Below are 26,323 nucleotides of genomic sequence, written 5' to 3'. Positions count from 1 at the left end.
TTTAATTACATCTGCGACACAACCAGTGAAATTTATCCCATTATAATTCCCCAGTATGGGTTTTGTACAAAGGTATCTGCTGGAAGATGGAATTCTTCCAGGGTATTCACCACCCACCATTACAAATCGTAATACATGATAAAAGACAAGACAATTCTATCCGTTACACAAAGAAAAACAAGAAAAGAAAAAGGTCCACAATGAAGTAAGGCGTGCACCAAAACTAGTGATCACTGTCTGTTGAGCATATACTACATGTTAAAGTATTGCTCATAAGATAATACAGCCGCAGCAGTCACCAATTGGTCTCTCATGTCGCAAAGTGTCTTCAATATTCTCTAGCTTTAAAATTATCTCCTCAAATGTAGGTCGGCATTCAGGGTTCTTATGCCAGCACTCACGGAGAAGCCTTGATGGAGAAAAGACAAAGCACATTCATAAGCAAACCAAGCAATCTGCTTAATAATAATAATAATAATAGTAACAATAATCACATAAAGCCATCAACAGATTACAGAAATAGCCTGATATGAAATATTAAATGTCAGAGTTTGAAGTTGGAAGTTTATTGATGGGGACACTTCCATCACCTGAGATATTCTAGGGAACTAACTGATCGAGCCTATTTTCATCAAACTCGAGAAAGCCTCATAGCTTGTAATGTTCAAATAAAACTCACATCTTGATTGGTTCAGGATACACAAATGAGGATAGGGATGGCCGGGAATCTTCATAAGCCCGCTTGTCTGCAACTTGCTCTGGGAGTTCTGCCCTATTTGATGGTCCCCCTTGGAACATCTGCATACACATGCAAACCATTAACATAAATGAGACTGAAAACCACCATACTTCATTAGCTATTTAAAACTATCCAAAACAGATTTTAAATAGGAATAAAGTAATAAACTCTGCGAGTTTAATTGGTCCATAACAAATCCTGGAAGAATTTAGTTGCAACTGTACACCACAAAGATCTATAACAGACAAATACCAAAGTTTTAATCCATTACCTCATATACTAAAAGAGCAAAGGAGAAGACATCAACACTCTTCCCATAGGATTCTCTACGATAAACCTCAGGTGCCATGTAACGATCTGAAAATGTCATAAGAGCTTCTATCAATAAGAGATTCAACCTTTACAAGAGGGATAATTACTTCCATAGGAGAGAAGATCTTTACATGAACCCGTTCCGCCAGTCATCTTATAACCAGCATCCTTTTCCTGTGCAATTTTACTTAAGCCAAAGTCTGTAACCTTGAGGTGTCCGGATTCATCTTGCAGCACATTCCTGGGAGTATTCACATAAATAAAGGGCGTGAGAATGGAGTGTATGGGGGCAAGAGCATTATTCATCAATTCAGCCAGAAAATTCTCGTGATAAGATCTCCAAAACAGCCTAGTCAACAGGACCAGAAGACTCAGAAAACAATACCTTGGTGTCAAATCCCGGTGTATAATAGGATGCGGTTTGTGTTGATGCAGATAATTCATGCCCCTGCAGGTTTACATGTAGTAATTGAGGTTTAGCGAGCGAGGCATATAATTATAACAATGAACTAAGAAATGGTACATTGCTATATATGATATACAGCAGGTAATGAAAGTCCATTCAATCACCTGTACTGTCCCTGGCAAATTCAAGGCAACTTAAGAGGCAAGAAGTGACAATATTATCATAATGAAATTAAAATCCTCAAATTTCAACTAAGCTTAAAGTTTCAACTAGTTAAGGAACATTGCCTATGACAAAAATATAGAACCATGTTCAGAAAGTCCGATTATTAATATCTACAAAATAAGAAAATATTTTATATTAATATAAAAATCAAAATAAAAATAGGTCAAAAAAAGGAGCAAACAGTCTATTGCAATGACTTCATTTCTATGAGATTCTAATCATTTGAGCTCTTCATGAAAAACAGTTTTCAGGGAAACAAATTCAAGGCATGTCCTCTGAAAAAAGCCAAGCCTTGAAAGCAATAGGAGAAGTTTTCAGAACTCCTAAGTTTCCAAGTATGCCTCTTCCAGATGTATATTACTGCACAAAAGCAGTTTGCCGAACGCAAGGAACTGAATAAAACCATAGAATTTTTGTTTTGAAACTTGCAGAAGACCCTCAAGTAATCTTATGCTAAACCAGACGTTCTTATTTGGAAGCATCAAGTGGAAAATGATCTACCTTGCAATATCTAAAGCATAGGCAACTGCTGTTAGTGGATCAAGTCTTCCCTTCTTTTTAAGTATGTCATACAAACTTCCCTGCAAATTTACGTCGGAGGAAAAATCAGCAACGCAATACTTGTTAGGGAGGTAAATCATGACTTGATTTAAATACTTACATTGCGAAGATAATCTGTAAGGAAGATTAAGCGGTCAGGGTGCTTCAGAACACCAAGGAACTGCACTATATTAGGGTGGCGTAACTTTTGCCACAAGCCCAGTTCCTTTAAAAAAGTATGCCTATGAAACAACCACATAAAGCAAACAGAACATAAGCAAATAGTGGTTGATACATCCAGGTTTTTTTTCATTTTCTTTTTTTTTTTTTCAGGTAAACCACATCCAGTATTATTCTATTAGCCTTTTGTCCAAGCCTAGCACATCCTTGGTAACATTTATGCTTTTGTTTTTACTGTTAATTTTTCTTTTTTATTTTTCTTCTCCTAGTACGATGGTTCTATAATCTACTAACTGGAACAAGACAATTGCAAACAGACTGATGATTACTTTGGATATGGCTTCAATTTTAAACAATTACATTTTCCAAGAAGTGCTTTACAATAGGTAGGGCTTTGAAAAATATTATTGTATGTGTATATACATGCTTGTTTCATGTATGCATGTGAGAGCGGGAGGAGCTCTCTATACATCTCCAGATTAACAGGACTCACTTCACTTTCAGATTTGATGCAATAGAGGAGCGAATAGTCTTTGCTGCTACTTCTGTACCACGCCATTTCACTAAATAAACTTCACCATATGCTCCCTGCAAGACTCCAAGGTTTAGGTGCAGGGTATAATCACCAATAAATTATTATGTAAAGGCACTAAGAGAAGGTTAAATATCTGAATAGACATCCTACAGATCTAACACTATAAAAGTGGATTTCAGTTGCCATTAAGTTTTAATACTATAAAAGTGAATTACAGTTGCTGTCAGTTTTCCAGTAGAAATAGAGATGATCAGAAATTACTTCTCCAATAAGTGTTGCACCATCCATGTCCACTTCCTCATAATCGATCTCATAGCATGGTGTCCGGGAATCAAGTCCTACCTGTCCCAACCAAAATGACTCAGTTAACCCAAGAAAGAATGAAATAAAGTACTAATAATCCAATAGCACTAGATCTAGGCACCCAGCAAAATGATAAAGTTCCGACATTAACTAACTGAACAAATATTACTCTCATTTAACCGTTACTGTACGCAAAAGCCAGAAACTTAATAAAATTAGCATCTGAATCATAGAAGATGGAAACAAAATTATCACTCAAAACTGAGGAAAAAGCAGTCACACGCTGTCAATTTGGCATCATATAGTTGAGAAATAGTTATACCAATCTGACTGCTGACATACATTAGAAAGAATAGTACAAGGTTAAACTTTTATCAAGCATAACTTCTCTGTGCCATTATGCACTAACTGCTTAAGATCAAGTCACAGGAACAGGAGTGTACATTTGAGTGTAGCTGAGTTTATTCTGCCGGCAGATATGGTAACAAAGGATGACCAAGTGAGAAAGATATCAATGGAAGTTAGTAACTGTACCAATTGCACCACAACAAAGGGCTATACCACATTTTTTTGTTGCAAAATTCATCAGTAAGTAGTACACACTCTTTGAAATTTCCAAATGGACACTCCAGTTAGGTGTGTATACACAGGTTTGAGTAACCATCTCTCATTATTACTTTTCAAGTTTTTGAAAAGTTTCTCTAAGGGAATATTAGGTGAACCTTTTTTGGCTAGAGATAAATAATCTGAATATATAATAAGCAGTATTAGTAATAAAAATGTACGCAGGAGATAGTATTAAGTGCGCATTCAAACCAAGATCATATGTAAGTTAAGAAGGTTATTACTGGATCTATTCCACCCCGACTTTCCAGTAACTTGCAAATATCCTCATGGCCAAAGCTACGAGCATCTGATAGCGGCTGCAAAATTTATAATCTCAATGTGAGACATATATCAATTATTTCTTTATTAATATATTTTGTTTGAGATCTAAAATGAGGGAAACAGAAAAAAGTAGGAAGCAGCTGATAAATAAACAAATAGTAACCTGCTAAGCAAGGAAATCATGCTATGGATATGATCAAGTAACTTTCAAAAGGTTGTTGCAATGCATAGGAGACTAAAACTTTATTAAGCTTCAGGTTCTTTTTTTCTCCCATCCTTTGGACACTAAGGCAGCATAAAATATACAGGAGGTTATAATGTTAACTTCCTTATATATATGCTATAATTTTTTCCTAAGTTCACCATTATAACATACTTAACAAAAACCTCGCATCATGCCAATCATACACATAGTTGCATGCTCCCAAAAAAAAAGGGATATTTTAGTACATGTGAACTAAATGAATAAAGTTAAAGGATGAATGACTTACAGTGCGACCCCAACGATCTACAGAATTCACATCAGCACCTTTCTCAAGCAGTAGGACAACAATTTCAGTGCAGCCTTCACAAGAGGCTAAATGAAGAGCTGTTCTCTTATCATAATCAGCTAAATTGGGCTCAACATGTTTTTCTAACTCTTGCATCACCCCAATTTTGTCGCCCTTAGATGAACAATGAAGCAGTCTATATGGACCTTCTAAGTCGATCGTTTGAGGATTCATCCTCTGTCACACATGCAGCCATGAAAATTCAGTTATTAGCTAATGTAAAGACAAACATGTGAATCATATACGAAGCACAGGAAAGATGCTTCTGCAGAACCTAATTTCAAGTTTGTATGCAAATTTGAATTTTGTGCATAGTCAATTAGAGATATGAGCCTATCATTTAGGTGGATGTTGAAATTATTACATTAAAATTCAAATCCAGCCTTCATGTGCTTTGCATATCCATCCCCCACAGAAGTCCATTGAAAGTCTTAATGAAAAGAAAAAACCACTCATGGGTGGTTAACTGGTTATGACGGAAAGAATGAATTTACCTACTTTATGCAATCTAATAATTTTTGTTTTCAAAGTATCTTCTTCAGTTTTCACTGATCCGTACTTTTCTTTGATGCCAATCAATAAAACAACCAAGCAAATAAACCGCAGGACTCTAAACTCGTTGCATTACAAAATCAACTTTCTAATTCAAAAATCAATGCATCTCCCAATCCAAACGGATAAAACAAAAACATTAACTGAACCTCCTCCGAAAGAACAGAGAAGGAGAAAATACGTACCTTACAAGGGGGTGAACTCTTGCAAACTTCCATGACCCAGAGAAAGAAATCTCCAACCGAAGAAATCAATTAAATAACAAATCCTTTATAAGATTAATCTCAAAAGAAGAAAAATAAAAGAAATAATGAAAAATATATAAATTTGTTATAGTTGACGAAACATTGAAGTCTGAACAATCCAGCTCGCAATGGACGCGGTGACTGTTAATCACATTTAGATCAAGATGATTATTATAATAAAAACATAAATGTGTCTTTATCCATTCGGATACATCAATGTTTATCATTTTGTCTGAATCTTTCAGAAATTTCCTGTACATATACTGGCCACTTAGATTTCTTCGCCCCCAGAGATTGGGTTAGGGACTTCGGTCCTCCTTTAGGTGCTCTGATAAAACGAGAACATTGTAAACTTTGGAACTAATTAAATTTTCTCAGCAACCATACGTTTCTGTTTCTGCATTTTCCTTATAGGAGCTCGTTTTGGCGGGATCTCAATTTAAGGAGTTTGTTACCCAAAACGGCACCGTAATCTATCGGGCGGAGTTTTTCTTAAATGTGGACCGTTGGATGATCTTCAAGATGGTCCAATGGTGTAGGAGTTGGGGAAAATGTACTCCTTGCCGGTACACAAGGACAAAAAGGTCTACTGGGACCCGCAGGTGCTCAAATTTTGTTTTGCTTTTTTTTTTTTCAAAATTCAAAAACCCAAAATACCCTCCAAATTCAGCGCCCTTCGACGCCGCCACCGATCTTTTCTACATTTTGAGATCCAAACATGGCGTTGAACAATCAACCCAAAGGAACCGTAGCTGTTGGTACTACTCGGTGCCATGGGAAACCGGAGTACGTGTCCGAGGGTGAAGAAGTAGTAGTAGTAGTAGTAGAAGTGGAAGAGTTGGAGAAGCTGGAGTCAGAAGCAACGGAAATGGCGAAGAGGATTCTTGAATACAGAGTCACTCTTCCAGATCAGCTGAGGGCTACCTTATCTTCAATGCTTTCAGCCCAGCGACTTATTCTTCCTGAAACGGATTCTGGGTTGAATTTTGTACCTCGTGGAGAGTGTAATCCAGGTGCGTTCGTCTCTAGGGTTTCGGATTTTATTGTGCCCCAAAAGATGAAAATGGAAATGAAGATTTAAAAATTTCTATGGAATGAATAACTACTCTTTGCGACAGATTTGTTTCTAATTCCAAATTTCCAATATGCTGAACAATTTACTGATTAGTGAAAGGGGTTAGCTTTAGTGGCTGAGTGTGCAATTTAAATATATTGTTATGAGTACTCAAAACATTAATTTGGGGTACTACTTGTTTGCAATTTGGAAATAGAAAAAAAGAATTTTATGGAATTGTTACACAAATATGCATGTTCCCGTCCCTTTTTCCATTTCTTGGAATTACATTTGAAGTTAAAAAAATTGTAATGTGTTTCTTCTATTCCTTGTTTCTGCTCCATAGCTGAAGGAAAAGACTTTTGGAAGGATGTTAAGCAACTCAAAAGGGATAGGAAACTACATATTTGTAATGTGCGTATGGCAGCTTCTTTTCTTATGTAGTCATTGAGTGGCATTGCTAAACAAACTGTAAAATATTTTCTTTGGTTGCAAGATTTTATACTTGTATTAGGCTGGTGATGACAGTGATAGAATTGAAATAGAGAATATGGTGGTGATATTGATTAACAATTGAAGATGACAAGGGAAATTGTCGGAAAAAGTAAAAATTTTAGTTGCTCATTGTTTCAGTAGAAAACTTGCCTTTATATTGCCTTTTATACTTCCAGTCATGACCAAGTGGGCTACTTGATGGTGTTTTCTATTAAAGATCTAATGATTTCTATGTCCTAATTGGAGCGTTGGCCATATTTTTATCATGCAGGTTTAGGAGAACAGGTTAACTCCAGTAAACCAGCATTAGTAACAGAAGGGGACCAAAAGATTGCCGAGAAAGTTCGTTTTTTGAAAGATAAAATTTCCAGCAATATCTCGGCCATGCCTATTGTATTAAAGAGGATGAAAGAATGCACGTCTAAGATTGAGAACTTAGATTCTTATGATGGAATCATACCTTCAGCTTTTAAAAAGAAAAAGACTAGCTGACCAAGCTTGATTCATGTGTGCTGACTTCTATATATTCAGTGTTAGTTTGAAGAGGAATGACAAGGGTGTGTTCCTATATGATTGACTGATGCAAATTTTTGTACTATGGATCCACGCATCTGCATGTGAAAGCGCGAAAGGAAACTATTCTGACCAAATATGTCTCACCAAAACCTGGACTTGGGAGCTTTTGCTGATCTCTAATTATTCAAAATTGATATGTATTTAATGTGTCATTGATAATACGAATGTTCTTGTACCATTGATTATGATGGAAGAAAAAAGATGATGCATAGAATGTACTCATTTTGTTTTTCTCTTCTGCCTAACAAAGTTCCTCAAAATCAATTTGAGCAGCATTCAAGATGTTCTATTTTGCATGGAAGTGTATGCATTCATACGAAATGATGCATGCACCGGTTGTATATAATGATCTGAGAAAATTATAAAATTCATATAGATGATTTTCAAAAAGTCTGTTAGTTAATTTTTTTTAATTTTAATTGTTAAGTGTTTATTATTTAATCCTATAGTATTTAAAAATTCTTTAATTGATTTTCTAAATTTTAAAAAAATTTATTAATTAATTCTTCTGTATTAAAATCATTCTAAACTTTATCGTATTATTTAATGGATAACACTAACAGATAGACTTATTAAAAATATTTTTTAAAATGTCTAACACGTTTTAATATATTAATTTCTCTATAATATATAAATAAAATAGTAAATTTTCATTGCCCTGTAATATATAGTAAATTTTCCAAATGATTTTTATTTCTTTGTTACCTGATGTCTAGAAGTATGATTTATCCCGTGTTTGTTATCAAACTTGGAACCGTTTGGCTACATGCAAGCTACCAGCAAAGCAGGTTAATACAGTTTTCTTTGTTTTGCGTGTCATCCTCTAAGTTTATCTTCATTCTTCACATGTTTCTCCTAACTTGCAAATTTCTCATTTTACTAGACAAAAATCCATTATTCTCAACTATTCTTTGTGCACATAATCCAGATGAGCTAGCATTATTCAATTTCTTCTAAATAAAAGAGAAATAGCATTGTTTTTGAGAAAGTGGGTTTGCCTATTTTGCTTCTTGGCGACATGTACAAGAATTCTCCCTTACCTACGAAGGTCAAAGAAACTGAACTTTCATTATAATAGTCGATGAAGGAAGAATCTCTCTAAATCACTTTAGAGTGGAGCCAAGTTCAAGAAAGGAACGAGCATTCTTCCCATATGGTTGCAGACTCAGTTTAATGCTAAATGAGTTACAAAACAAAAGGGGGACAAGTACTGATATCGTAAAGATTGGGAACAGACGTCAAACCCTCACTGTGATTCTGAAGATCAACCATTATGTTTTTAAGCACTGCATTCCATGGAAAGGGCGAGTAAAGTTAAATCCTACAACTTCACACTAAACAAATACAACAAACTCAATATTGAAAAGAAAATTTAAAAGAATAATAATAATAAAACTTCTCTTGATTCTTATGTCTTCACGTTTTCTGTAATATATTGAATATCATTTCCCAGGGGCATTGACCAGTGTATATAGGAGGTTTGAACAACTAGGGTATTCCAACCAGTGTCAACAAAAGTTTAGCACGGGGTATCACAAACAGAGGAACTCACAACAATGGCATTGGACTACATTATCAACAAATGATTAGGGTGCTGGTAATTCATAATGCAAGACATTTACAGCTGATTACATCATCTTCCGAATTTAATCTGGGTATAGAAGAACTTACCATTACCCCTTCCATATTTCCAGTTTTCTCAATGTCAAACACCACTGTGCTAAGTCCCTTACCGATGATAAATATCCTCTTTCCAATTGCTACAAGCCGACAAGGAGGTCTTGTAAGTAATGGTGACAGTCTTCCAACTGCCACCCAATCCCTTTTATCCTTCTGCCACATCATCAGCCTGGTTCCTGAACTTTGATCCAAGACATAAAGGGCACCATCCACAACAACTGCTGGACCACGCCAGCCTGACGCCATATCAGCATCTGCGTGCTGCCATGTGCCATTTGAAGGTTCATAAAGAACAGCATATACATGAGAAGACACAGCAGAAGCACCACATCGAATATAAATCTTCCCATCAAAGACTATGGAATCCTCGACATCAGGAACAACGTTAGTATCAGAATGTGATTCCCAAACACTCCTGCGAGGATCAAAAGTGTCCCAAGAATGTGGATCACTTGATTTCGAACCTAACCCACCAATGGCATAGATTTTATCATCCAAAACTTCACAAGCAAAATAGCACCTGAAATGAAGTTTTAGGCAATTTCACATCGAGGAGATTGTTCGCAAGTTTCTTAAAGGAAAGAAAAATGACACCAAAAAACAACAAAAGAAACTCTAATTCAAATTAAGTGGCCTACTTCATGTGTGCCGTGTGCGTATAACCTACAAATTCAGGATACAGATTCCATTAGCAAGTAGCTCAAACATTTTTGAAGTTAAACAACATAATCCATAAGGGTAACAAATACAACACATTTTAGAAGGCAACGTTTTATTTGTTTGACTATGATGAATGCAGAACCAAATTGCAACAGCTTATCATAACTGATAACACAGATTATTTTCCTAGAAATTATTATTTCTCTAGGAATGCATTACACAAAAGCAAAATAAATAAAATAGTGAAGTAACCCCAAAATTTAATCAACATGCAGTGTGCTCATATCATCACCAATCACAAAGGTAGAGACAATCATTCATAGGGATACAATTGAAAATGATCAGTACCTTGCAGTGGACAAAGAAGCAGCTTCACTCCATGAGCTCCTAGAAACATCAAAGCAGTAGGCCTCATCAGTTGCGTCCTCTGACCAACCACAGCCGCCTAACAGGTAAAGCTTCTTTCCTAGTGCTTCAAAGCCCATGCCTTTTCTCTTCAAACAGCGGGGTGGTAGTCCTTGAATGAGCTTCCAACACCTTCTAGGCAAAGCAGGGTCCAGAGCATAACAACATATCTGCTCATACTTGTCACGACACAATGCATATATCCAAGTCTCACTTAAATTGTGCTTACTACGATAAGCATACCACTCTTCACTGCACACCAAATCTCTCCAACTCCTGCAAACACACTTCAGCACTGAATGGTACTTGCGAGGCACTCTTGCCAAGCAGAAAAGAGCAATGTCATCTGGAAGGCCACATAACAATTGCGCTCGACTTTCTTCTACTTGATTGATTCTCTCAGACCCACCTTCCATATGCTCCGTCCAAATCCCACAGATCTAGGGTAAGAGAGACAAAAGAAAAGCTAGCACCTTCACAACAAATTCAGTAATCCCGCACGATTATTGAGTTTATGCCGCAAATTGTTTTAATCGCAGAACTTCAAATTTTAGTTTCTACACGCTCGTTGATCAATACATAGATCCATGCCCTTGGTTCAGAAAATGTTGATTTATTCACTCCCGGTGAAAATAATTGATCCCGACACCTTTCTAGAGATGCAATAAACAGATTGCCAATGTATCTGAACTAAAAAGTAATTAAGCTGGTCCGTCACATCTGGTCGAATTCCAATTCTAAAGAAAAGTAGGAATCACGCTAAAGCTAAAACAAGATGAAACCAAAAGCGATTCTAACAAAAAGAAAAAGAAAAATCAAATGAAACCCTAGTTATGCTGCAAGTATGCATATATATCCTAAAGGAAAATTCAGAAATTTTACTTCAAAATTGCAAAATTCTACCAATGTAGGAAACTGGCCTATGAGAATTTGATCGCAGGTCCTTGTTTGGTGCCAGGACGAATGAAAACACGTCTTTGCCTGCAGTTTGGGTTTCCTTTACGAAATTAATTCTTTCCTTGTGGGTAAATTTGGGATAACGTCTTTCAACTTATGCTGTATTATTATTATTAAATGAAATTAAGGGAAAAAATTAATACTATTATTCAATGTAAATTTTAAGTTTAAAATCTTGTAAAAAATAGATAAATATTAATTATTTAATATTTAAAACTAAAACATTATTGCAATTAGAACCGGGTATTAATGATTTTGGAGTATTTGTATCAATGGATATAGATATGAAGGAGGTACATAAGAAGGACTAAGAGGAGTACTCGGCTTTGTATCAATGGGTATAGATATGAAGGAGGTACATAAAAAGGACTAAGAGGAGTACCAAAATATCATTAAAGCGCGGCATAGTTCTCGTCTGTTATGAATCGTAATGCTATTCATGAGATATATTAGAAGTTCTTTCAATTACTATATGACCGTGAGGTTTAGTGGGAGCAGAGGACAAAAGTTTTTTTAACTTTGGAAAGGGATGCAAATACACGTTTTTTCTATGCTATAACTACAGACAGGAAGTGAAAAAATAATATGTTTAGGCTTTAAAATTCGGAGGGTGTAACGACCCGAAAATCCGGACCTAGGATCCAGATCGGCGTAAGGCCGCCGGGACCCGTAGCAAGCCTGACATATAACCTGTAAACCTGTAAATCCCATACATGATCAAACAATCTCAAAAGAATTCTGTAAACATTCTCATATATCAACCAAACTCAACCTGTACATTACATTATCATAAACATAAACCACCACTGGAGCCCTCATCAAAATCTCCAATGGGGTATCTCATCATAACATAAAGCTTGGTTGAATCATAACATCATAAACATATCTCTGGATCATGTATATAAAAGTGGGATAACAACATATACTGGTCAAGCACAACTCTATCCTCAATATCCAAATTACATAACATACTATAATCTCTTACATTACATCATAATACAAATGTCATGTCCACAAACTAGCTATTACACAATCATACTTCAAACTCTGGCTAACCTCCTGGTCTACCCTGTACCTGCACATCTGGGGTTAGGGGAGAGGGGTGAGCTACAAGCCCAGTGAGCAGAATAAAGAAAACATATACTAAAATTTCATGCTTTCATGAAATGCAACACATCACAAACATATCACATAAGGATGGTATTGTCACCTGTAGTCCTCAACATAGTCCAAACGTGCCAGGGGCGTAGAATGGGCCTCACTGGTCTTTCTCTACCATGACATCATCATATCATAACATAAGAGGACTAGAGGATCATCCAATAACCAATCCATATCCACATCATATTATGCAATGCAACACATTCGTGATTACTAATGCAAACACCCTATAATATCACATGGCATATATGATGCATGAACATGCTAAAAAAGCTATATTTCATTTATTTAAAAACTTAAGGTTTATTCCACTCACCTCTGGCTAGCTCTGACAACTCTGTAGCAGCTGGCTCACTGCTGGGGTCCTCGGTTCCTCGGGTCCGAACCTACACAGGTGGACTCCAATGAGAGACCAAACATACATAAACATAACTCTAATATATTCCCCAAAAACCCCATAAAACATCATGAAACATCCATAGAAGAACATGCATGAAATGGCTGAACAGGGCACTTTCGGCGGCACCTTCGGCGGCCGAAAGTCCCAGACAGATCCGAAAGTCCTCTTTCGGGGGCAAGCTTCGGCAGCCGAATGCTGCCTCCACAAGGGGGGGTTCGGCGGCCGAAAGTTCCTTTGGCTGCCGAACCTGGTTTCTCCCAAATGGGCAGAAACTCGGCTCAAACGAGCCTCTTGCCTCCCTAAGCCTCAAATCATGCATAAACTTGTTCTAAAACATGCATACATATCATACATTACACCTAGGGGTCTCAAACTAGCATATACCCCAACTACAACACTTCAAACACACATCAACAACATACATTGTCCATAAATCACATAAAACCTAACATAGCTCAACTAACTTAAACATATATTTCTACCCCATAAAACTTCATAAAACTTGTTTAAAACATACATTGAGCTTAAGATCGGCTCTTACCTCTTGAAGATCGAGAAAGAGACGACCAAAACTCGGAGATCCAAGCAAATGAGCTCCTGAGTTTCCAAAGCTCCAAACTTGTTTAAAATGCTCAAAACTTGCAATGTGAGGTTAAAACTCAAGAAAAATGGAGGAGATTTGAAGAAAGAACACAAGATTTGGGGAGAGGGAGGTCGGAAGCTAGCTGTGGCCGAAAATGGGAGAAAGCTCCCCCATTTCGGCTAAGTGCCCCTTTTATAGGTGGCTGGCCAGGCCACGTTCGGGGGCCGAATGTGCCTCCGCATGCATGCCATGTTCGGCGGCCGAACTTGAGTTTCGGCGGCCGAACCTGGACTCCCCTTTTCTCATGCTTTCGGGGGCCTAACGTGCCTCCAAAACGCATGCATGTTCGGCGGCCGAACTTGACTTTCGGCGGCCGAACCTGGGTTTTCCTCCAAAGACTTTTCATACAAAACTCATGTAAAAACATACTTAAAATCATTAAAAACATGAAAACATATCATAAAAACATACTTTTACCCTTCTAGAGGTTTTCGACATCCGAGATTCCACCGGACGGTAGGAATTCCGATACCGGAGTCTAGCCGGGTATTACATTCTCCCCCCCTTAAGAACATTCGTCCCCGAATGTTCCTCAACTAGTACATGCATAGCAAAACAACATAACATACATACATAACACATAGCACACAAGGATACTAACCTCTAAAAGAGATAGGGATATTGCTGGAGCATGGACTCCCGTGTCTCCCAGGTGCATTCTTCTATATTGTGGTGGTTCCAAAGGACTTTCACCATCGGGATTTCCTTGTTCCTTAGCTTTCTGATCTGAGTGTCAAGAATCCGTACTGGCTGTTCTACATAGGTGAGATCCTCTTGGATCTCTACATCAGGCTCGCTAAGAACCTTGCCCGGATCTGACACAAACTTCCTCAACATGGAAACATGGAAAACCGGATGGATTCTTTGCATTGAAGCAGGTAAATTCAGCTTGTACGACACATTCCCGACCTTTTGCAAGATTTCGAAGGGTCCGATGTATCGTGGAGCTAGCTTACCTTTCTTCCCGAACCGAACTACCCCTTTCATTGGAGACACCTTGAGCAATACTAGATCCCCCTCCTAAAACTCTACCTGTTTCCTGCGGATGTCTGCATAACTCTTTTGCCTGCTTGTAGCAGTCTTGATTCTCTCTCTGATAATGGGCACCACCCTGCTGGTGATCTCTACTAACTCAGGCCCTGCCAGGGCCTTCTCTCCTACTTCTTCCCAACAGACGGGTGATCTGCACTTCCTCCCATACAAAGCTTCATATGGAGCCATCCCGATGCTAGCATGATAGCTGTTATTGTAGGCGAACTCCACCAAGGGTAGATGTTGCCTCCAAGAACCGCCAAAATCTAGCACACACATTCTGAGCATATCCTCTATAGTCTGGATGGTCCTCTCTGACTGTCCATCAGTCTGGGGATGGAAGGCAGTACTGAAATCTAACCTGGTACCCATAGCACTCTGCAGACTCCGTCAAAACCTGGAGGTGAACTGGGGCCCTCTATCTGACACTATAGACACTGGGACCCCATGCAGCCTGACAACCTCATCAACGTACACTTGCGCCAACTTATCCACAGAGTAGTTGCTCCTAACAGGGATGAAGTGAGCAGATTCAGTGAGTCTGTCCACAATCACCCATATGGAGTCTAATCTGTTGGATGTTGCCGGTAACCCCACTACGAAGTCCATAGCTATATTCTCCCATTTCCACTCTGGAATCGGCAGTGGGTTCAACATACCAGCCGGCTTTTGATGTTCCAGCTTCACCCTCTGACATACTTCGCAGGCTGACACAAACTGTGCCACCTCTCTTTTCATAGCTGGCCACCAATACACTCTTTTTAGATCTTGATACATCTTGGTGGCTCCTGGGTGAACGCTGTACATGGCATTATGAGCCTCTCTCATAATGCCTCCCTTTAGCCCTATGTCATCTGGTACACATAAACGGTTCCCATGGCGGAGGATCCCTTTACTGTCAAATCTGAACTCACTGTCCTTGCATGACTGAACAGTCCTGGCAATCTTCACTAACTCTGGGTCCCCATGCTGTTTCTGAGCTACCTGCTCCAGAAACACGGGTGCCACTCTCATCTGTGCAATCAAAGCACCTGTACCAAACAACTCCAACTGTAGACCTTCATTCATGAGCTTATAAAACTCCTTCACCACCGGTCTCCTCTCTGTCATAATGTGGGATAGACTGCCAAGTGATTTCCGGCTTAAGGCGTCCGCCACTACATTAGCCTTACCCGGATGGTACTGGATCTTGCAATCATAGTCACTGAGCAGCTCTACCCATCTCCTCTGCCTCAAATTCAGCTCTCTCTGGCTCAAGATGTGCTGCAGGCTCTTATGATCTGTAAAGATCTCACATTTTACCCCATAGAGGTAGTGCCTCCACATCTTGAGTGCAAAGATAACTGCTGCCATCTCAAGATCGTGTGTGGGGTAATTCATCTCATGCCTCTTCAGCTGTCTGGAAGCATAAGCGATCACCCTACCATTCTGCATCAACACACAACCCAAACCTACTCTGGATGCATCACAGAACACTGTGAAATCCTCATTGCTAGCTGGCAGAGCTAACACTGGTGCTGAAGTCAACCTTTTCTTGAGCTCCTCAAAGCTTCCTTCACACTGATCGGTCCACTCGAACCTCTGATTTTTTCTGGTCAATCTGGTTAGAGGAGCTGCAATTTTGGAGAAGTCCTGAACGAACCTCCTGTAATAACCAGCCAAACCCAAGAAACTTCTGATCTCAGTCACTGAGGTGGGTCTAGGCCAGTTAGTCACAGCCTCTACTTTCTTGGGGTCTACCTCTATTCCATTCTCTGACACTACATGCCCCAAGAATGAGATGCTCCTTAACCAGAACTCACACTTGGAGAACTTGGCATACAAGCCATGTTCCCTCAAGGTCTGTAGAACTATCCTCAGATGATGGGCATGCTCCTCTACATTCCTGGAATACACTAAGATATCATCTATGAAGACAATAACAAAGTGATCCAGGTACTGTCTAAACACTCTGTTCATGAGATCCATGAATGCTGCAGGGGCGTTGGTTAACCCGAACGGCATTACAAGGAACTCATAGTGCCCATATCTGGTCCTGAAAGCTGTCTTCGGTATGTCCTCTTCTCTGATCCTCAGCTGATGGTACCCCGATCTTAGATCTATTTTGGAGAAACAACCTGCTCCGGCTAGCTGGTCAAATAGATCGTCGATCCTTGGCAACGGGTACTTGTTCTTGGTGGTGACTTTGTTCAACTGCCTGTAGTCGATACAAAGCCTGAGGGATCCATCCTTCTTCTTCACAAAAAGCACTGGAGCACCCCAAGGTGAGGTACTCGGTCGAATGAAACCCTTGTCCACCAACTCTTGCAACTGTTCCTTTAGCTCCTTCAGTTCTGCTGGTGCCATCCTGTAGGGAGGGATAGAGATAGGCCTAGTTCCAGGCATCAGCTCTATTTCAAACTCTATCTCCCTAGCAGGTGGTAATCCTGGTAGCTCGTCTGGGAAGACATCCAAAAACTCTCTAACTACTGGCACTGAGGCGGGCTCTCTAACCTGACTGTCTAGCTTTCTCACATGAGCTAAAAACCCCTGACATCCCCTTCTAAGCAACCTACGAGCCTGTAGGGCCGATATCAGACCTCTAGGCGTACCCCTCTTGTCTCCTCTGAAGACGACCTCTGACCCGTCCTGATCTCTGAACCTGACTACCTTGTCCCTGCAGTCCAAGGTAGCACCATGGGTAGATAACCAGTCCATCCCTAGAATGACGTCAAAATCTGTCAAATCTAGAACCACAAGGTCGGCGGACATGCATCTTCCCTCTATGAAAATTGGACTATACTGGCAGACTGACTCTGCAACTGACGGGTCACACTTGGGTCCACTGACCCATAGGGGACACTCTAACCCAGAGACCATCAACCCTAACCTCTGAACGGCTCTCGGTGCAATAAAAGAATGAGATGCACCCGGGTCCATTAATGCATACACATCAGAACACCCAATGATGAGTTTACCTGACACCACGGTGTTGGATGTGTTAGCCTCCTGCTGTGTCATGGTGAAGATCCTTGCTGGAGCTGACGGACCCTCACCTCTGAACCCTGCTGAAGAAGAGGCTGACCCTCTCCCTCTGCCTCTACCACTTGCCTGTGTAGCAGCTGGAGCTACTGGCTGTGCTACACTACCTGATGCTGTCTGCTGAGGCGGTGCTGCATGGACTGCCTTAGGACACTCCCGTGACAGGTGTCCCTCTTGCCCACATCTATAGCAGGCTGTTGTCCCAAACCGGCACACTCCCCAGTGTGGCTTTCCACACTTAGCACACACAGCATTATCTGCACCAGAGCTCGAACCACTTCCTAGTCCCAGACCTGACTTGATCTTGTTCCAGAACTTGTTCTTCTTTAATTTCTTGGTGGTACTGTTCCACCTCTTACTTCCTGAACTTAAGGAAGAAGGATCCACTTTTCCCTTACCTGGGGTCTTGGAATCAGAAGGCTGTGCCACTGACTGCTTGACTTTTCCCTCGATGATAGCACTAGCTTCCATCCTCCTGGCCATATCCACTATGGCGTGGAAACTCTCTCTATCTGCTGACTGTATCAAGGAGGAATACCTGGAATGGAGCCTCATGATATACCTCCTTGACTTCTTCTGGTCTGTGTCCAAGTTCTGCCCAGCAAATGGCAGCAATTCCATAAACTTGTCAGTGTATTCATCTACACTCATATCATCAGTTTGTCTCAACTGCTCGAACTCTATCATCTTCAGCTCCCTTGAAATATCTGGGAAAGCCCATCCTGCAAACTCGTTTGCAAACTCCTCCCAAGACATGCTGTCCACTCTCGGGTTCACATAGTTCTTGAACCATTCACGGGCCTTCTTACATTTTAGTGTGAACCCAGCCATCTGAATGGCTCTACTGTCATCCGCCCCTATCTCATCTGTTATCACCTTGACTCTCTCAAGGTATACAAACGGGTCATCACCGCTTTCAAACTGTGGTGCACCCAACTTCATGTAGTCGGTCATTTTGACCTTGCTCCCTCCAGATGAGGTAGGTCTAGCTGCTTGGGTTTCTGGGACAGTAGGTGCTAGTGGTTGTAACAGCCCGAAAATCCGGACCGCTACCGGCGCTAGGATCCAGATCGGCATAAGGCCGCCGGGAACCGTAGCAAGCCTGACATAACCTGTAATCCTGTTTAATCCCATACATGATCAACAATACTCATAAACATGTGAACCTTCTCATATAACAACCAAGCTCAACCTGTACATAAACATAAACATAACATAAACCTCCACTGGAGCCCTCATCAAATGCTCCAATGGGGTATCTCATCATATATAAGCTTGGTTGAAACATAACCTCATATCTCATATCATAAAGATCATGTACATACAAGTGGGATTAACAATCTGTATTGGTCAAGCACAACTCTATCCTCAATATTCAAATTACATAACATAACTTAAAACACTTTTACATTACATCAAAATACAATTGTCATGTCCACAATCTATCTATTACATAAACGTATCTTCCATACTCTGGCTAACCTCCTGATCTACCCTGCACCTGCACATCTGGGGTTAGGGGAGAGGGGTGAGCTATAAAGCCCAGTGAGCAGAATAGAGAAAACATATATTAAAATATTTCATGCTTCCATGAAATGCAACACATCACAAACATATCACATAAGGATGGTATCGTCACCCATAGTCCTCAACATAGTCCAATCGTGCCAGGGGCGTAGAATGGGCCTCACTGGTCTTTCTCTTACATACATAACATAACATAACATTCCAATATGCCAGGGGCGTAGAATGGGCCTCACTGGTCTTTCTCTTAACATAGTCCAGGGGCGTAGAATGGGCCTCACTGGCAATCCATACCGTATCATCATCATATCATACCATAGGAGGACTAGAGGATCATTCAATAGCCAATCCGCATCCACATCATATTATGCAATGCAACATATTCGTGAATACCAATGCAAACAACCTAAAATATCACATGGCATATATGATGCATGAACATGCTCCAAAAAGTTATATTTCATTTATTTAAAAACTTAAGGTTCATTCCACTCACCTCTGGCTGAAGCTCTACAGACTCTGAAGCAGCTATCTCACTGCTGGGGTCCTCGGTTCCTCGGGTCCGAACCTACACAGGTGGACTCCAATGAGGGACCAAACATACATAAACATAACTCTAATAAACTCCCCAAAAACCCCCTAAAACATCAGGAGAACATCACATAGAAATATGCATGAAATGGCTGAACAGGGCACTTTCGGCGGCACCTTCGGCGGCCGAAAGTCCTGGACAGATCCGAAAGTCGGGCACTTTCGGCGGCACCTTCGGCAGCCGAAAGTCCCAGACAGAGACGAAAGTCTCTTTTCGGGGGCAACTTCGGCAGCCGAATGCTGCCTCCACAAAGGGGGTTCGGCGGCCGAAACTCCCTTCGGCTGCCGAACCTGGTTTCTGCCAAAGGGCAGAAACTTGGTTCAAACGAACCTCTTGTCTCCCAAAACCTCTAATCATGCATAATCTTGCTCTACAACATGCATACTTCACATACATTACACCTAGGGGTCTCAAACTATCATATACCCCATCTACAACACTTCCAACAACACATAAACAAGCTACATTGTTTAAAACATCAATATAAACCCATAAACTCAACATATGCCCTAACATGCATTTCTACTCATAGATCTTGCATAAAACTTATTTAAAACACATAAGGAGCTTAAGATCGGCTCTTACCTCTTGAAGATCGAGAGGAAGACGACCTAAACTTGGAGATCCACGAAAATGAGCTCCTGAGTTCCCAAAGCTCCAAAACTTGTTTCAAAAGCTCAAAACTTGCAATGTGAGTTTAAAACTCAAGAAAAATGGAAAAGATTTGGAGGAAGAACACAAGATTTGCAAAGGGAAGGTCGGAAGCTCACTGTGGCCGAAAATGGGAGAAAGCTCACCCATTTCGGCTAAGTGCCCCTTTTATAGGTGGCTGGCCAGGCCACGTTCGGGGGCCGAATGTGCCTCCGCATCCATGCAATGTTCGGCGGCCGAACTTGACTTTCGGCGGCCGAACCTGGACTTCCCTAACTCATGCTTTCGGGGGCCTAACGTGCCTCCAAAACGCATGCATGTTCGGCGGCCGAACTTGGATTTCGGCGGCCGAACCTGGGTTTTCCTCCTAAGACTTTTCATGCAAAAACTCATTTAATTTCATACTTAAAACATAAAACACATTAGAACATTTTTATAAAACATGATTCTACCCTTCTAGAGGTCTCCGACATCCGAGATTCCACCGGACGGTTGGAATTCCGATACCGGAGTCTAGCCGGGTATTACATTCTCCCCCCCTTAAGAACATTCGTCCTCAAATGTTCCTCAACTAGTACATGCATAGTAAAATAACATAACATACATATAAAACACATAGGGACTAACCTTAAAAGAGGTGGGGATATTGCTGGAGCATGGACTCCCGTGTCTCCCAGGTACATTCTTCTATATTGTGGTGGTTCCAAAGGACTTTCACCATTGGGATTTCCTTGTTCCTCAACTTTCTGATCTGAGTGTCAAGAATCCGCACTGGCTGCTCTACATAGGTGAGATCCTCTTGGATCTCTACATCAGGCTCACTAAGAACCTTGCTCGGATCTGACACGTACTTCCTTAGCATGGAAACATGGAAAACCGGATGGATTCTTTCCATAGACGCAGGCAAGTCCAGCTTGTACGATACACTCCCAATCTTTTGCAAGACTTCAAAGGGTCCGATGTACCGTGGAGCTAGCTTACCCTTTTTACCAAACCGAACCACCCCTTTCATTGGAGACACCTTGAGCAATACTAGATCCCCCTCCTGAAAATCTACCTGTTTCCTGTGGAGGTCTGCATAACTCTTCTGCCTGCTCGTAGCAGTTTTGATTCTCTCTCTGATGATGGGTACCACCCTGCTGGTGATCTCTACTAACTCAGGCCCTGCCAAGGCCTTCTCTCCTACTTCCTCCCAATAGACGGGTGATCTGCACTTCCTCCCATACAAAGCTTCATATGGAGCCATCCCGATGCTAGCATGATGGCTGTTATTGTAGGCAAACTCCACCAACGGTAGATGCTGCCTCCAAGAACCGCCAAAATCCAGCACACACATTCTGAGCATATCTTCTATTGTCTGGATGGTCCTTTCTGACTGTCCATCGGTCTGGGGATGGAAGGCAGTACTGAAATCCAACCTGGTACCTATAGCACTCTGCAGACTCCGCCAAAACCTGGAGGTGAACCGGGGCCCTCTATCTGACACTATAGATACCGGGACCCCATGCAGTCTGACAATCTCATCAACATACACCTGCGCTAACTTATCCACAGAGTAGTTGCTCCTAACTGGAATGAAGTGAGCAGATTTAGTAAGTCTGTCCACAATCACCCATATGGAGTCTAATCTGTTGGACGCCGCCGGTAGCCCCACTACGAAATCCATAGCTATATTTTCCCATTTCCATTCTGGAATAGGTAGCGGGTTAAGCATTCCAGCCGGCTTCTGATGTTCCAGCTTCACCCTCTGACATACCTCGCAGGCTGACACAAACTGTGCCACTTCCCTCTTCATAGCTGGCCACCAATATACTCTTTTCAGATCCTGATACATTTTGGTGGCTCCAGGGTGAACGCTGTATCTTGCATTATGAGCCTCTCTCATAATGTCTCCCTTAAGCCCTATGTCATCTGGTACACATAATCTGTTCCCATAGCGGAGGATCCCCTTACTGTCAAATCTGAACTCACTATCTTTGCCTGACTGAACAGTCCTGGCAATCTTCACTAACTCTGGGTCCTCATGCTGTTTCTGAGCCACCTGCTCCAGAAATACGGGCGTCACTTTCATCTGAGCAACCATGGCACCTGTACCAGACAACTCCAACTGTAGACCTTCCTCAATGAGCTTGTAAAACTCCTTCACCACTGGTCTCCTCTCTGCCGTGATGTGGGATAGACTGCCTAATGACTTCCGGCTTAGGGCGTCTGCCACGACATTCGCCTTACCCGGATGATACTGGATCTTGCAATCATAGTCACTCAGCAGCTCTACCCATCTCCTCTGTCTCAAGTTCAAATCTCTTTGACTCAGGATGTACTGCAGGCTCTTATGATCTGTAAAGATCTCACATTTTACCCCATAGAGGTAGTGCCTCCACATCTTGAGTGCAAAGATTACTGCTGCCATCTCAAGGTCATGTGTGGGGTAATTCAACTCATGCTTCTTTAGCTGCCTAGAAGCATAGGCAATCACCCTCTCATTCTGTATAAGCACACAACCCAGTCCCACACGGGACGCATCACAAAAGACTGTAAAGTCCTCTCCACTAGATGGCAGAGCTAAAACTGGTGCTGAAGTCAACCTCTTCTTAAGCTCTTCAAAACTCTCTTCGCACTGGTCGGTCCACAGAAATTTCTGATTCTTCCTGGTTAGTCTGGTCAGAGGAGCTGCAATCTTTGAGAAGTCCTGAACGAACCTCCGGTAATAACCAGCCAAACCCAAGAAACTTCTGATCTCTGTCACTGAGGTGGGTCTAGGCCAGTTAGTCACAGCCTCTATCTTCTTGGGGTCTACTTCAATTCCGTTCTCTGACACTACATGCCCCAAGAACGAAATGCTCCTCAACCAGAACTCACACTTGGAAAACTTGGCATACAAGCCATGCTCCCTCAGGGTCTGCAAAACTATCCTCAGATGATGGGCATGCTCCTCTGCATTCCTGGAATACACTAAGATATCATCTATGAAGACAATAACAAAGTGATTCAGGTACTGTCTAAACACTCTGTTCATGAGGTCCATGAATGCTGCAGGGGCGTTGGTTAACCCGAACGGCATCACAAGGAACTCATAGTGCCCATATCTGGTCCTGAAAGCTGTCTTTGGCACGTCTTCTTCTCTTATCCTCAGCTGATGGTACCCGGATCTCAGATCTATTTTGGAGAAACAACCCGCTCCTGCTAGCTGGTCGAATAGATCGTCGATCCTTGGCAATGGGTACTTGTTCTTGGTAGTGACTTTGTTCAACTGCCTGTAGTCGATACAAAGTCTAAGGGATCCATCCTTCTTTCTGACAAACAAGACTGGAGCACCCCAGGGTGAGGTACTCGGTCGGATGAAGCCCTTGTCTACCAACTCTTGCAACTGTTCTTTCAATTCTTTCAACTCAGCTGGTGCCATCCTGTAGGGAGGAATAGAGATCGGTCTAGTTCCAGGCATCAATTCAATCTCGAACTCTATCTCCCTAACAAGTGGTAAACCTGGCAACTCGTCTGGGAACACATCTAAAAACTCATTGACCACTGGCACTGCGGTGGGCTTTCTAATCTGACTGTCTAGCTCTCTCACATGAGCCAAATACCCCTGACATCCCCTCCTAAGCAACCTACGAGCCTGAAGAGATGAGATCAAACCTCTAGGTGTACCCCTCCTGTCTCCTCTGAAGACGACCTCTGATCCATCCTGACCTCTGAACCTGACTACCTTGTCCCTGCAGTCCAAGGTAGCGCCATGGGTAGATAACCAGTCCATCCCTAGAATGACGTCAAAATCTGTCAACTCTAGAACCACAAGGTCGGCGGACATGCATCTCCCCTCAACAAAAACTGGACTACACTGACAGACTGACTCTGCCACTGATGGATCACACTTGGGTCCACTGACCCAGAGAGGACACTCTAACCCAGAGACCATTAATCCCAACCTCTCTAAAGCCCTCGGAGCAATAAAAGAATGAGATGCACCAGGGTCCATTAATGCATACACATCAGAACACCCAATGACTAAATTACCTGCCACCACGGTGTTAGATGCATCTGCCTCCTGCTGTGTCATGGTGAAGATCCTTGCTGGAGCTGACGGACCCTCACCTCTGAACCCTGCTGAAGAAGAGGCTGACCCTCTCCCTCTGCCTCTGCCACTGGCCTGTGTCATGGCTGGAGCTACTGGCTGTGCTACGCTACTAGAAGCTGTCTGCTGAGACTGTGTCACAAAAGCTGCTCTAGGACACTCTCGTGCCATGTGTCCCTCCTGCCCACATCTGAAGCAGGCTGACGTCCCAACCAGACATACTCCTCTGTACGGTCTCCCACATTTCTTACATACTGCATTATCTGCACCTGAGCTCGAGCCACTTCCTAATCCCAGACCTGACTTGATCTTGTTCCAGAACTTGTTCTTCTTAAACTTCTTGGTGGTACTGCCCCACCTTTTACTGCCTGAGCTTAAGGAAGAAGGATCCACTTTTCCCCTACCTGGGGTTCTGGAACCAGAAGGCTGTGCTGCTGACTGTTTGACTTTTCCCTCGATGATAGCACTAGCCTCCATCCTCCTAGCCATGTCTACTATGGCATGAAAACTCTCTCTATCTGCTGACTGTATCAAGGAGGAATACCTGGAATGGAGCTTCATGATATACCTCCTTGACTTCTTCTGGTCTGTATCAAGGTTCTGCCCAGCAAATGGCAGCAACTCCATAAACCTGTCAGTATATTCATCTACACTCATATCATCAGTTTGTCTCAACTGCTCGAATTCTATCATCTTCAATTCCCTTGAACTATCAGGAAAAGCCCACCCTGCAAATTCATTAGCAAACTCCTCCCATGATAGACTATCCACCCTCGGTTTCACATAGCCCTTGAACCACTCACGGGCCTTCTTGCATTTTAGTGTGAACCCAGCCATCTGAATGGCTCTACTGTCATCCGCCCCTATCTCATCTGTTATCGCCTTGACCCTCTCAAGGTACACGAACGGGTCATCACCGGTTTCAAACTGGGGAGCACCCAACTTCATATAATCAGTCATTCTGACCTTGCTCCCTCCTGATGAGCTAGGTTGAGGTATTTGGGCTTCTGGGACAGTAGGTGCTGCTGGTGGTGGAGGAGGTGCAACATTTTCTGTAGTAGGGTTTACTGGATTTGGATGGTAGGGTGGTGGTGGATGCATAGGATACTGTGGGTATGGTGGGTAATATGGTGGGTATGGCATCTGTGTGGGGTAAGGGCTAAAACTAGGGTAATCCGATGTACCTCCCATCGAATACCCGGGATTCTGTGAGAAAGGTGGGTAATGAGGTGGCTGAACAAAACCCGAGGCCTGAGTGCCTCCTTGGGACTCTCCCATGCCTTCCTCTGACATACTCATCCCCAAACTGCCATCCCTCCTCTGGTCCACATCCATGTCATCTCCCACATCTTCTGACATACCACCTTGAACTGTTCCTCGTACCGATCTGCTTCTTCCCAGATCTAAAGACCTTCTAGGGTCTCTCACTGCTCGGTCCCTGTTGGACCTGCTAGACATTGCCCTAGGCAATGCTGGAGGACGGGCGCTCATGCCCTCATCCTCAGGTGGCATCCCAGTCAATCGTGCAGATCGACGAGTTCCTCTCATCCTGTTTTCTGAAAACAGTACATAACACATAGAATCATCAGCATCATATGGTTCATGTGGGCACACATGAACCCTCATCACATACATAGCATACATCACATATCAGTTATGCACATGCATATAATCATGGCATATCACATCATCATGCAAGACAGGACTCCATATCCTATCCTAGTGGACATGACTTTTCCTACTGTGCTTGACCTGCTATAACCTCTATGAGCCCGACACTCTAGGTCCGACCATATGAACCTAGGGCTCTGATACCACTCTGTAACAGCCCGAAAATCCGGACCGCTACCGGCGCTAGGATCCAGATCAGCATAAGGCCGCCGGGAACCGTAGCAAGCCTGACATAACCTGTAATCCTGTTTAA

General features: G+C 41.9%; 3 protein-coding genes across 5 annotated transcripts; 1 reads left to right on the top strand and 2 right to left on the bottom strand.

Annotated features, from left to right (window-relative positions):
- Positions 1-20: 20 nt before the first annotated feature.
- LOC110615575 (integrin-linked protein kinase 1) lies at positions 21-6,124 on the bottom strand. Of its 2 annotated transcripts, XM_043949419.1 has the most exons (12): positions 5,417-6,124; positions 4,620-4,856; positions 4,089-4,163; positions 3,199-3,279; positions 2,896-2,990; positions 2,344-2,464; positions 2,184-2,263; positions 1,437-1,499; positions 1,183-1,292; positions 1,011-1,096; positions 680-798; positions 21-409 (listed from the first exon to the last, which is right to left on the bottom strand). In XM_043949419.1, exons 1-12 carry the CDS (start codon positions 5,447-5,449, stop codon positions 271-273), a joined length of 1,239 nt encoding a protein of 412 aa, XP_043805354.1. In that variant the 5' UTR covers positions 5,450-6,124; the 3' UTR covers positions 21-270. The 2 variants fall into 2 exon arrangements, with proteins under 2 accessions (XP_043805354.1, XP_043805357.1); XM_043949422.1 differs by lacking the exons at positions 2,184-2,263; positions 2,344-2,464.
- LOC110615584 lies at positions 6,117-7,836 on the top strand. 2 transcript variants are annotated; one of them, XM_021757548.2, is made up of 3 exons: positions 6,117-6,489; positions 6,877-6,944; positions 7,297-7,439. In XM_021757548.2, exons 1-3 carry the CDS (start codon positions 6,195-6,197, stop codon positions 7,300-7,302), a joined length of 369 nt encoding a protein of 122 aa, XP_021613240.1. In that variant the 5' UTR covers positions 6,117-6,194; the 3' UTR covers positions 7,303-7,439. The 2 variants fall into 2 exon arrangements, with proteins under 2 accessions (XP_021613240.1, XP_021613231.1); XM_021757539.2 differs by lacking the exon at positions 6,877-6,944 and having other exon boundaries at positions 7,297-7,836.
- A 1,122-nt stretch (positions 7,837-8,958) lies between these two features.
- Positions 8,959-11,246, bottom strand: LOC122721540 (F-box/kelch-repeat protein SKIP4). The gene is made up of 3 exons (XM_043949428.1): positions 11,229-11,246; positions 10,290-11,031; positions 8,959-9,801 (listed from the first exon to the last, which is right to left on the bottom strand). Exons 2-3 carry the CDS (start codon positions 10,760-10,762, stop codon positions 9,204-9,206), a joined length of 1,071 nt encoding a protein of 356 aa, XP_043805363.1. The 5' UTR covers positions 10,763-11,031; positions 11,229-11,246; the 3' UTR covers positions 8,959-9,203.
- Between the last annotated feature and the right edge of the window lie 15,077 nt (positions 11,247-26,323).

The sequence above is a fragment of the Manihot esculenta genome, chromosome 1, assembly GCF_001659605.2.
Source record: "Manihot esculenta cultivar AM560-2 chromosome 1, M.esculenta_v8, whole genome shotgun sequence".
Taxonomy (NCBI): domain Eukaryota; kingdom Viridiplantae; phylum Streptophyta; class Magnoliopsida; order Malpighiales; family Euphorbiaceae; genus Manihot; species Manihot esculenta.
This window is presented reverse-complemented; position numbering and strand designations above follow the sequence as displayed.

What these genes read in the sequence shown, in the direction of transcription:
- LOC110615584 (XM_021757539.2), top strand. Translation starts at nt 6,195, where the DNA reads ATGGCGTTGAACAATCAACCCAAAGGAACCGTAGCTGTTGGTACTACT. An exon ending in TCGTGGAGAGTGTAATCCAG is followed by an intron (nt 6,490 to 7,296) that starts GTGCGTTCGTCT and finishes TTTATCATGCAG; the next exon opens with GTTTAGGAGAACAGGTTAAC.
- LOC122721540 (XM_043949428.1), bottom strand. Translation starts at nt 10,762, where the DNA reads ATGGAAGGTGGGTCTGAGAGAATCAATCAAGTAGAAGAAAGTCGAGCG. An exon ending in GCTTCTTTGTCCACTGCAAG is followed by an intron (nt 9,802 to 10,289) that starts GTACTGATCATT and finishes ACTTCATTTCAG; the next exon opens with GTGCTATTTTGCTTGTGAAG.
- LOC110615575 (XM_043949419.1), bottom strand. Translation starts at nt 5,449, where the DNA reads ATGGAAGTTTGCAAGAGTTCACCCCCTTGTAAG. An exon ending in AGAGTTCACCCCCTTGTAAG is followed by an intron (nt 4,857 to 5,416) that starts GTACGTATTTTC and finishes CATGTGTGACAG; the next exon opens with AGGATGAATCCTCAAACGAT. An exon ending in TATCCTGAACCAATCAAGAT is followed by an intron (nt 410 to 679) that starts GTGAGTTTTATT and finishes TTCTCCATCAAG; the next exon opens with GCTTCTCCGTGAGTGCTGGC.